Below are 12,537 nucleotides of genomic sequence, written 5' to 3' on the forward strand. Positions count from 1 at the left end.
CCTAGTTGACTATCTTTTAATTTCATTTTTTTAAATCTATTTTGTCACAGACCGAGCAAGAACATTCTTTAGATACTTTTTTAGAAATGTCTTCTGAAACGTACAATCTAGTTGTCTTGTTTCTTTCATAATGTGAGAAACGGCCTCCGAATTATTGGATGTGTTGAATAATTAAATCAACGTCTGCAGCAGAAAAAACAAGTTTTCTGTTTTTTTAGGATCACCTCAAATGACCGCGAAATACATTTTGGCGCCGCGTTGTACGTTGCCAATACTTTCAATCGTTTTAAGGATTTGTCGTTTCTTGAAAAACAATGAAAAAGGCTATTTCATGAAATATAAATATTATTAAAAACTTTGTGATGTTTTAATACAATGGCATATGTATTTTTAAAAATTTAACGAAATATTTAAGACGGCTACTAGTAAAATAAAACCAATCAAAAATTTTATTTCCAGTTGTGTGATTGGAAATTATTAGAAAATTATTTGATAAATAACTGTCGATCATAGTTTATTTTTTCTCATACTTTTATTGTATGGTGAAAAGTTTTTAACATAAAAATTCAAAATTTTAAATGGATCTATTTTTTTAAATTTTCTTTCAGAGAAGAGGTTGGCGTAAAGAAGAGCAACACCATATAAATAAGCTTGTGCATGATCTTAATGTTTCCAATGAGGCAAATGCATCTGGCAACATAAGCATTAATTCAACAACAGAACATATCCAAAATAACTTTTTTTTGGTATGAAACAGTAAAGAAATATTCCACCTCATTCAGAATGTGATGAATTTCAAAGAGTAAAAAATAAGAATCTTCAAGAGGAACCATTATTAAAAATCGTTTCAATTTTAAAAGTTAACATGAAGTAGATTAAGATTGATTTGACTCAACTGCCGGAAGTGGATGATTATAAACATTTGAATGAAGAAATAGATTATTTTAGTAAATGGATAGAGGTTGAACCTCTTTTTGATAAAACAGCGAAATCTGTGGCATCGTTCTCGTATAAAGTGGTGTGTAGGTGTGGCTGTTTTGAAATACAGATTAACGGTCAGCTTCATCGATCAGCGGTTAACAATCAAGGGCCAAGAATTTGAAGCGAAAAACCTCACACGAAAAATTGTGATTGATTAACGTATGACGATTGCGAACCATTCGTAAGCAAACGGTTTAAAAGAACGTCGAAATTAATTAAGTGAATTTCGATAAAAATGCAGGAAGATGCGGGTCATAAACGGCCACTTATGATTGATGGTATTTAGTTTCTAATGCAATTTAGAAAACACAAACCGACTGGATTTTCACCGTCTGCATTAGTTTACCGCAGAGAAGCCTCGATATTCTTTTTCCTCGATATCCTTCTGCCTAATGATATAGATTAGAACTTGATTGAATGTAATGATTTTGCTATTTTGAAAAACAGAATAAAAAAGAGTCAGATAAAAAAACAAATTTCGGAAACTTTTAGTAAAATGAATGAGATAAAGAAGTGTTTTTTTGATGGAGATCGCGAAAACATTCAAAAGTTTTTTAAAAAATGTCAAAAATAAGACAATTACAAGAGTCAATTCAAGGAATAATATTGTTGTTGGAACTAAAGTGTTATTACGAAATCATAAACTTAATGATAAAAAAATATGAAAAGCTCTTAAAGCCATGAATCATAAACAGTAACTACTATTTTAAATAAAAATAGTTGCAGCAGAATATTGTCTACAACGTAGAATTTAAAAAGAAGTACAGTAGCGTGCAAAAATTTAGAAACACCAAACTTTTTTAGTTTTTAAAGCATAAATTTTTACAAGCTTTCTCAAATTTAATTCAATTCATAATACAAATCACAAAAGTTATAAATTATAACGTTTGATTAAAACTTTTTTTTTTTTTTTGAAGAAATAGTATTATACCCTGCAATAAAGTCAGGTTTTAGTAAATAAAAGTATAACTAAAGGCCTGACTGTTTGTGAAGTTTTACAAATCAATTACTTCATGGTATTTCAAAAACATGTCTGAGGCAAAGGAAGTTTCGAATGAAATAAAGAAAAATAATTGTAAAAGCTATGAAAAAAAAACTTTTTTCTTACAAAAAGATTTCTGAACTCTAGGAATAAATCACAATATGAAAAGTCAATTATCAATAAGTATATGATATATTCTTATATATAAATAAGTATATGATATATCGATTATATATTATCATATATCATAGAGTCAATTATCAATAAACCACATTATCATTCCGTCAGCGTAAAAACAATTAAAAACAAGCCTCGCACTGGAAGACCTAAAGTTAAAAATGAAAAAGTCGATAGATTATTGGTAAGGTGCTCCTCGCAAGAGTGCTGTCGCGTTTAATACAATTTTGCATCAATTTAATGGCACAAACTAAAGCGTCGATAGAACTAATCATCGATTACGTCAATATAGTCTACATGGCTTCGTCTAGTTAAGAAACCACTGATATCTACAAGAAACTTGAAAGCCAGAATAAAATTTGAAATAAGTCTTATTTGTTGGACAGTTAGTGACTTATCAATAATCTCTTTTCCTGAAAAATCAAAGTTTATGCATTTTAATGGTGACGGAATTAGGGATGTCAGACGTCCAGTTGGAGACAGACTCAATCCAAAAAATCAGTTACCCGTTAAACATGGCGGAGCAAGGTTATGGTTTTAGGATGTTTTAGTCGTGAGAATGTGGGTCCCATTTATCGCATCGTAGGTATTATGGACCAGAGAGTTTTTTTAGACAACAAGAAGAATGTTATGCTGCCACATGCAAAGGATAAAATAAATCGTAAATTGATCTTACAACAAGATAATGATCCAAAGAATTGTGACGGATCTATCAATGATTATCTTAAATCACAAAAAAAAATCAAAGTTCTTGAATGGCCCTCACAGACCTCAGATCTCAATCTTATTGGGCATCTTTGGGAGTATACCGATCGCTAATTGGTTAGTAGAAAATCAACCAACAAAAAACTTTTATTTGCTTTGATAAAAGAATGTTGGTATAAAATTCCTCAGGAACTTCTCATTACCTTAGTTGATTCGATGCCTCGTCGCTGTGATACTGTTTTAAAGGCAAATTGGTATACCACCAAACATTAGCTGTCTTATTGAAACTAATTGAAAAAATTAACGTTTTAACGGCTATTGAAATAAATTTTTATCAAAATTCAGTTGTTTCAAAACATTTGCAAGGAAACCTTTTCAAAAAAAAAAGTTGAATTATAACTAACCGTTATAATTTGGAATTTTTGTGGTTTGTTTTATGAATTGAATTAATATAAAGAAACATTCGATAAAAATTTCAGTTGATTTGAAAAAAATGGAGAAAAATTATGCTTTAAAAACCGAAAAAATTTTGGTGTTTCTAAACTTTTGCACGCTACTGTATAACATAAAGAAATATAGCACAAGTTTTTTTTATATATACATAGAGAAAACCGTCATTAATGACAACAAAAAATTTATAACAAATTTTCATAAGTTAAATGAGCATTCTATAAAAGCTTATTTTATATTATTAAGTTAAATGTAAAAAGTAAACTATTTCACTTAAAAAATCTAAATGCTCGGAAGGATGTTTTTAATTGTTGTAGTAGGGAAGTTAAGTGACTGATTTATGCCACAAGTTGTCCTATTATTAAAGTAATCATGAAATATGGTTGGAAGGAGGCCGTATCGTTGATCATCTCAGACAAATGTGTAGTTTAAAGAATTGAATAAAGTGGTACAGGAGAATGAATGAAGTTAGGGAATTTAGGAGATAAGATATTGGACGTCTTTAGGGCGCAAACGAATTAGCGGTAAAGTACTATTTTGAAACTATTATAAAGATGGGCAGTTCTAGATTGCTTCCAAACATGACATCTATATCGTAAATCAATCAATATTAATACATTTCGTGTTAAGAACGTTACAAAAAGCACAGGTCTTTGCAAATAGTAATTCACTAATAAAACGCAATATACGGATATATACGGATTCTGCAAGGGTCGACCATTAGGAGGGTCCACTAGCTATGAACACTATTTTACATATGTATAGTGCAAATGTATGTACGTATGGTGTATAGGAAAATTTGTAGTCAAACCGACTATTTTTAACTCTATAAGGTATGTTAATAATAAGAAAAATTATATAAATTTAAAACTTTAAAACTTTTGATAACTATTTTTTTTTTCCTTGAACTTCTAGCTATTAACTGATCCTGAAAGATATGCTGGTTTCAATCAGTTTTATAATCCTTGTGCAGTTGTTTTATAACTACATTATTGTTTGCAATGCCAAATGAAACTTTGAAAATAAATAACAAGTTGATTTGATATATATATATATATTATATATATATATATATATATATATATTTATATATATATATATATATATATATATATATATATATATTATATGTATATATATATATATATATATATAATATATATATATATATTAATATATATATATATTATATATATATATATATATATATATATATATATATATATATATATATATATATGTATATATATATATATGCATATATGTATGCACACATGTTGTTAAGAGTGCACATTTATATACATCACAAATAATGTTTTTCTGCCTTTTCAGTAAATTTGACTTCAAATATTTAATTGAGAATTATTGTTATATAAAAATAGAATGTCAGTACGTTGCTGTTTTTATGCAGTGCGAGTGGCTGGATTCTCAAATTGTTTTAAAATACCATTAAAGAGAATTTCTTTTTCTCAGGTAATTCCATTGCAGTAAAATGTATTGTCTCCTATATACATTTTTTTTCTCAGTTTTTGTGTTTTCGATTTCCATATATTATATGTAAAAGTTATTTTTGACAGGTTTATTTGAAAGTTATTACCTCTATTATCATGGACTGGATTAATTCTCTATTGGTTTTACTTTTAATTGAAAATTAACTTTTGTAATGCCAATAACTAATAAAAATCTCCAAATTCATTGATTGAATTTTTGAATTAGTTAATCTTTATGTAAAGTAAATGTTAAACATCATTCCTTTTTTGTTTGGAAAACAATAACAATGCATAATTCATAAATGTTGTTGATTTAAAAACTTTTTGTCAAGCATTTCACTTTTAATTAACATAAACATAAAGTTTTATACATAGACTATAAAAATTTACACTATATTTATTTACTTATTTTTAATTCTTTTCTCTTAGCAATTCTTGAAATTTTTCTTTTACATGTTTTTAAATCTCTTCAGCAAAAGTTATATTCAAATGTTTCAGAGGACACTATATCATACAAATTTGGCTCAGCATTAGGACAGATGAGAAATTCATTTACTAAATACATGGTAAGATGATTTTGGTTCTGTTAAATTTTAATAATAGGCAAACTGTTGATAAAAATAGCTACAAGTTTTTACCAGCAGTAAAGTTTTTTTTTTTTTCTTAATATTTAGGCTTTTTCTAATTTGACCAGTTTTTTTTCCACTAAGATGGGAAAAATAATCCTGAAATAAGTACGTTCAAACTGTTGCAGATGAATCCTAAATGTATAGGACATAAGTAATCTTTCTTTAGGATAAAGCTAAACTGCCCTTGGTTTTATACAATTTTAAGTTTAACTTTGAAAAGTGAAAAGTCTGCCATAAGTTTTTTTTTAGGTTTTATAAGGAAAAAAATGTTCATAGTTTAAATAGTATTTCATATTTGTAAGAGCATTTTGTTTAGAAGAGTGTTTAAAATTTGCAATAGTATTTTATATTTATAATAATATTTTATATTTCTAATAAAATTTAGTATATATAATAATTAATTTTATTTATGATAATTATTTTTGTAACATTTTTTCAGTTTCTCCCCCAGTTATCTCATTTAACTCAAATACATTAAAAAATGAAAAAACAAAACAATTTCTCAGTACTTTTTTTTAGCTGATACTAAATTCCCTTTAGATGAAGAACTTAGTTGCAAAGAACCTTTATGAAAGTTGTGCTGATAACGTAAAGTACGCTGATTTTTTTAAAGGTAAACTTCTGAGTTTTACATTTAGTTACACTTTTTTAACTTGCTGTTTAGATATAATTGAAAAATGAAATTTCTGATTTTTGTGTTGTTTAAAGATATAAAAACATTACTGGTTTTTTTTTTTTTTTTTTTTTTTTTTTTTTTTTTTAATTAACCTTTTTCTACATTGAATATAAGTTTACATGCTAGCAAATAAATTTACATAAACCTGAACTGAAGATGTAAATTATGTACAAAATATGTAAAATATGTAAATTTATGTACAAAGTTTACATGCTAGTACATAAAATAATAAAAGTTACATGCTATCAAAGACATGATATTTTAACCTATAAATATAAAAATAAGCAACTTAACTTAAACAAATAAGCAACTTAGGATAACATCTTATAATCTTTTTAGACTCTATGATTCAAATATATTTTTTACATAAAATACCCTGATCATCTCTTTACTTTTAATGTATTAAACTACTAAAATGTCTCCTTCTTGATTTTCCTTTTCCTTAAGGATACTCAAGGAGTATTCAGAATTGCTAGTTAAAAATGTACTCAATTTAGGAGATAAAGTTGTAACTTGAATTATAACTGTCTTATTACACCATGTTACTTGATATTTTTTAATAGCACAATAAAGTAACTGAGTATACATGAAATCTGTATCCTCAACCTGATTCTCAAATTCCATATTTAGGAATTAAAATCATCATCATCCAATGCCAATACTTTTAAAGAAGATATTTTTTCTGAAGCTTTGAGCTTGTACTGTTTTTCTATCAATCTTTCTAAGTTTTGATTGCCAACTGATCATTTGTAGAGCCTGGACACCAATGAACTTTTTCAAAAACCACAGTGTGTAACAGACAGTAAAATAAAGCTTTGTACCTTTCTTTTTCAGCTACTCTGTATAAGCCATGGTTCTGTAAATGTCTAGGATCATGTTTAAAGTTAGATAACATCTGGTAATTTATGAGCAACTAAATTTTTTGTAAAAACTTAGAAATAAAATGCAGTTGAAAAAGTATTAAAATCTTTCAATAAAATAAAATCCAGAAATAAAGTTATAGTAGTTAATAATGAAATAAGTTTTATTAGATTAAAGATATTTAAATTAAATAGAAAATATCTTTACATAAAAAAACTGCATGATATTGTTTTAAAATTTTAAAAAACAGGGTAGATCTGTGACCTACTTTGTTACAATAATACAATATTGTGACCTACTTTGTTACAATAATTTTAAACGACTTAAATTTTAAAAACTTACAAAGTTAAATTAAAAATAAAATGTAAAAAAATTATTCTAAAAATTGTTAATTATCCAGTAAAATTTATTGTTGATAATAATAATCAAATAGTTATAGTAATAATCAAATAATTTTATTTCCTATTTTTAAAATTGTTTATGTAATATTAGTTTGTGGCTTACCAGACACAATGCAGTCGTGGATCTATATAACGCAGCTCCATGTGTGGTAAGGGTTAATTTAAATTAATTCTTTGTTGTTTCTTTATTCATATATATATGTGTGTGTGTGTGTGTGTGTGTGTGTGTGTGTGTGTGTGTGTGTGTGTGTGTGTGTGTGTGTGTGTGTGTGTGTGTGTGTGTGTGTGTGTGTGTTTAATAAAGATATATAGGTTGCAACGGTTATAAATCTTTTCAATATAAGTCTAGTTTAGTATTTTTTTTGGCAACATGTCCTTTTTGCAGTTTGAAAATAGTTGCAGATAATCCTGTACCAGCTGAAGAAGATATTACTTTTGAATTTCATTATTCATAATGATAGTATTTACTTATCGGTGAGAAGAAATGCATTTTACAAATTGTGATTGATAACCTGCAGCTGTTGAATTGTTTTTAGGCCTACACTGTAGTCATCTCAAGAGTTCCATGATGATACATCCTCATTAAGAAACCCAGTAAAGGTTCCAAAAATCTAAAAAAAAAATGTTGTATTTTTAGTCTTCTAGTTTCAATAATCCCTAATCCCTGATGCCTACCTGTGTTTTTTTGGGTTAAACAGTTTTACCTGCTTGGTGAGATTGTATTTGACACAGCTCAATTAAAAAATGCAAGGCCCTCTAGTTCTTCATTTATATACCAAAGGTACCTAATAAGTTTGTAATAAAATATCTTGTTACTGGAATTAGCTCCTAACTTGATTTAGTTTCTTCTGAAGTATTTAAATTGTTTTTGTTGTCTTTGTTGTCATCTTTTATTTTGGAAATTTCTAAAGTTTCAGAATGAAAATGCTGCAAATTCTCTTTTTAAATGAGTAAATCTGATAGGTTCATACTTGTCAACACCACTGAAGTTACTGAGTTTTGTTTCACACAATTTTCTCTGTCATAATGATCACTAACACACTGATACACACAAAATATATTGTCTAACTAATCATTAAGTACTCAAACAATACTGATTTTATAGGAGTTTTTTTTCCTTTGGATAATGCAGAAAGTGCAAAAAAAAATTGGTATTTGAATTGAATCTTTAACACAGATTATGTATTATTTTAATATTTCTTAGATTTTTTCTACTTTTTTATTTACACCCTTTATTCATCTTATATTTACAAGCTATTTATAACAAAATGATAAGGCATTAAATTCAAATTAAGATTTCTTGTGGTGATGTGTATGCTATCATTTAAAGGCTGTTGCTGTGGTGATGTACATAAACTAAGAATTTTGGCATAAATATTAATTCATAGGATGATTACTTTCTGAGATTTGGAATTTAATTTTTCATGAAGTTTGCTTTAATAAAATAGGAAATATAAACACTAAATATGAACATATAATCCAGAGTAAGAGCCTTTACAATTCTACTGACTCTGACTCCAAAAGGCCCTGAAAACCTCTGACTCCACAGCCCTACTTGGGGTTGAAATGAAATACACTGGATTTTAGTTTGAGACAACAAGATTCCAGTTGCGTAGAATATTTGCAAAATCTGTGTGTAAAGGCAAAAGTTGCTAACAAATTGCCAAAAGATTTGCTTAAAAATTGTGGAATGGCTGATGCTGATATCTATAAGGTGTTCTTCTAGGCTTTGAACTGCAGTAGACAATACATAAGTGTGTGTGTGCATAAATATGCATATAAAAGCAAAAAATTTAGTTTTTTTCATCAGAAAAAATCTTTTTTATGTTTCATCCTTAAGGATGGTTTTAGTTTGTCTGAAACCCTATGGAGCTCAGGGCAAAAGTGTTTCCTACAAAATGGTAGAAATAATGTGGCAAGACTTTGAGCAGCGAATTAAGTTATTAGGAGTAAGTGGTTTTTTGTCCTTTTTTAAGTAACATATGTTTGTAATATTTGGTTTAAAAATAAATTTTAATGTAAATTTGCTTTTAGGTATCAGGATCAACTGATTTAAGGGAAAATATGGAAGAGATCACTCAACAGTTCTTTGGGCTTATTGTTGCATTTGATGAGGTACATTTCATTTTTCTAAAGCTTAAAACTAAAGAGTAATTCTTATATACATACCCTATATAAGAATGAATAATGCCCATATTGAATTTGTAATGGTTTTTTAATTTCAGGCGTTGCTTTCCCACGATACAGTGCTTGCGTCCACTTTGTGGAGGTAAAAGATCTTTTTTCTTTTACTTTTTACTAAAGTAACAACAACAACAACAAAAAAAAAAAAACATGCGAAAGAGCTTTAATATCTTCATTTTGTATGGACCAAATAAACAATATCTTAGATTTTTTTTGTAGAAACATGTTTATCGAACCCAACAAGAAATTAGACATAGAGAGTTTAGCACTCCTTGTGGAGTATATTCGCAAACAGGTAAAAGTTGTTACCATGGTATTTAGATAAATAAAAAATTTAAGTGATGAATTTTTAAGTGATAAAACTTATGTTTTAGCTTATGAATTTTCTAACTCTAAAAATTTACAAATCTTGAGATCAAATACTATTGAGGGGGGAAATATAGTTGAATATGAAAATCTGAAGTAAAAAAAAAAAAATTGAAAACTGGTTTATGGAAGCAAAAAGGGGTTTTACTGAATATTTTAGTACAACAACAGCTCCTGACTCTGACATAATAAAGTTATAATTTTAAACTTTTAAGTTATCAAGTCACATTTGTAAAATTTATGTTTATGTAATTGTCTGGAGTACAATCTTTCTAGATAATTCACTTAAAGCTTCATTGTTAGTACAAAAAATTGCAGACATAAACAGAGAAAATATTTTGGCCTGATTTGGCTACTCCAAAAAGTCATTTAAAAGGTATGAACAAAATTATGTCAGATTGGTACCTAAGGAAGCAAGTCCTCCAAATTGTCCTGAGCAGCGAGTCATTAAAAGTTATTGGTAAATTGGTAAAGGAATCTTGAAAAGCAAGAAATTAACTTCGGATGAAGAAGACTTTAAGAAAAAGCGGAAAGCAATTTCAACAAAAATGGCTTAAAGCAAGATCCAGGAGATGATGTCAAAGACTCACAAAAATCTTCAGTTTTTATCTAAGCTTAAATTAAAAAAACAATTGAAATAAATAATTTAGTTAGCTTCATTGTGCAAAAAAATTTGTTAAAAATCTATTAGGTAGTTTTTATGCTACTAATAGTTAAAGGGTTCATCCAATCAGATATTTAGAATTATTCCCATTGCAATGAAGGTCCATTCCATAAGTATTTACACGAATTAACATTTGAAATTAGTTCAATTCGATTTTTTTTTTCTCGATTAAGTTAGATTGATATGGAAAGATGGCTGATAGACAAAGATGTCAAAAAAATATTTTTAATTGAAAACTCTTTTTGTTCAAGAAGATTTTTAAAATTTCAAATTCCGATCAATTTTATGGATATTTATTTTAAAAACATAAAATTTTCGAATATAATAAATCAGACATTTAAGCTTTTAACAGTTTTTAATGATTTGATAAAAATATTTTCAATTAATACGATTTGAATTTTTATCAGAATCTTGACGTTGGCTCATTTCTTGAACTGATTTGCTTATAAAATTTCTATTGTACTAAGATTTGGTGATATCAAAAGGAAATGAAGTTTATTTACTTATGAAATCTCATTGGTTTAACTGATGAAGAATTAAGTAAAAACCTCAATTTGGGCCAGCTTTCAATTTCTATCGAAGTTCCAAATTAAATTGTTTCTTAAAAGGATTTTATGCTAACCTCAATCCATCTTGACCTAATCATCTTGATTTATCACTAATGTAGTGATAAATCAAGATGGCAACTCTCAGTGTAAATTGTGATTTGGCGCGGTAATCAGATTTTACTGATAAATTTTATTAAACAGAAGAAGTATTGAGATTTTCGTTCTTGTGATTTTATGATTCTTTTTATTTTTACGAGAAAAAAATAATTTAAATCATCATAAAAATTTCAGCCCGAATTCACTGTTTACTCCTTACAAGGTCTCCCCCAAAAAAAATACAAATGCAAAATATTAAAATTTGAGATCACCAATCAAATCACCAGCGCTTTAAAAGAAATTCGATCACCCTAAAATTTTTAGTTCATTCGAGTTTACGTTCCAAGTTTTAAAGCATTCACTCTTAAGACCAAAACCTTTTTCTCTGCTTTTTTCTTTTAATCTTCTGTTTTGTGTATATTCTATTTTGTGTATATATAAGTCTTGTGCATATTTCTCTCTTAGAAATACGTTTTTTCTCTATTAGAATTACCATTTTCAGGTATACCACCTTGAATCGCATGACATCGAAAAGATGTTAATTACTGGTGAGGTTACTTGGCTACCTCTCATCGCACCAATTAAAGATGCTTGAAAAGATTCGGTTAGCTACCTCTCATTCATAGTTTGAAATTCCTAAAAAGATATGGTGGAATAATATCCTGTGATTTTTAAAGAAGTCACAATACGTAATTTAGAGAATCAGCGGTACGAGTATGTACGAGCATATACGAGTATGTGAGTTCGTTCATAACATTTTGTTTGCTATAGGATTAATTTTGCTATCTCGACTGCCAATTAATTTTGGCTTGGTATTAGGTTGCACGCTAGAAGTAGTGGTTGTAGTATTTGTAGAATCTTTTTTTTTGTTTTGTTTTATTTGCAATCATTGTTTGTGCTGCTCTAATTATTATCGCTTTTCTGGTTAATATAATTTTTATTATTGTCATTTTAGTTAACACTTGTTATAAAAGATTTACGCTATTTTTAAAAATTAGTGCGGTTTAATGTTATGATTTTATAAACTAATTTGAATATTACAATTCGTATTCATATTTTTAATCGAAATGGTATTTTAATGATCTCCGCATTTATTTATTTACGAGTGATTCCCTGGCCTCTACTTGTTATTCTTATCATTCAATGGTTATTATCCGCTCTATCAATTAAAAATTGTAGATTGTAGAGCATTAGGATTTTATTACAAAACAGTTGTTTTGAATTTTATATAGAGACAAATAACGATAACGACTATTTTTGAAAGATAACTGAGTTTTTTGTCTTGAATTTTGTTTTAAATTTTAATGGAAGTATAATTGAAGAAATC

General features: G+C 27.6%; 1 protein-coding gene across 2 annotated transcripts; it reads left to right on the forward strand.

Annotated features, from left to right (window-relative positions):
- Positions 1–3,663: 3,663 nt before the first annotated feature.
- On the forward strand, positions 3,664–12,497 carry LOC149888086 (ubiquinol-cytochrome-c reductase complex assembly factor 1-like). Of its 2 annotated transcripts, none has more exons than XM_090087742.1 (10): positions 3,664–4,128; positions 4,678–4,768; positions 5,259–5,351; positions 5,955–6,027; positions 7,444–7,501; positions 9,193–9,301; positions 9,387–9,467; positions 9,578–9,621; positions 9,756–9,831; positions 11,713–12,497. In XM_090087742.1, the coding sequence occupies exons 1-10, from the start codon at positions 4,070–4,072 to the stop codon at positions 11,803–11,805; spliced, it is 777 nt and encodes a 258-aa protein (XP_089943868.1). In that variant the 5' UTR covers positions 3,664–4,069; the 3' UTR covers positions 11,806–12,497. The 2 variants fall into 2 exon arrangements, with proteins under 2 accessions (XP_089943868.1, XP_089943867.1); XM_090087741.1 differs by having other exon boundaries at positions 3,822–4,128; positions 11,698–12,497.
- Positions 12,498–12,537: the final 40 nt, after the last annotated feature.

This window comes from Hydra viridissima, unplaced genomic scaffold, assembly GCF_058129835.1.
Source record: "Hydra viridissima isolate aposymbiotic clone 2 unplaced genomic scaffold, HvirCarnegie_v1 scaffold_5, whole genome shotgun sequence".
NCBI classification, from domain to species: Eukaryota; Metazoa; Cnidaria; class Hydrozoa; order Anthoathecata; family Hydridae; genus Hydra; species Hydra viridissima.

Bases quoted from the DNA above. Each gene is read 5' to 3' on its own strand.
- LOC149888086 (XM_090087741.1), top strand. From the start codon at position 4,070: ATGTACGTATGGTGTATAGGAAAATTTGTAGTCAAACCGACTATTTTT. The intron at 4,129-4,677 runs GTATGTTAATAA...ATATAAAAATAG, and splicing joins ACTATTTTTAACTCTATAAG to AATGTCAGTACGTTGCTGTT. The intron at 5,352-5,954 runs GTAAGATGATTT...AATTCCCTTTAG, and splicing joins ATTCATTTACTAAATACATG to ATGAAGAACTTAGTTGCAAA.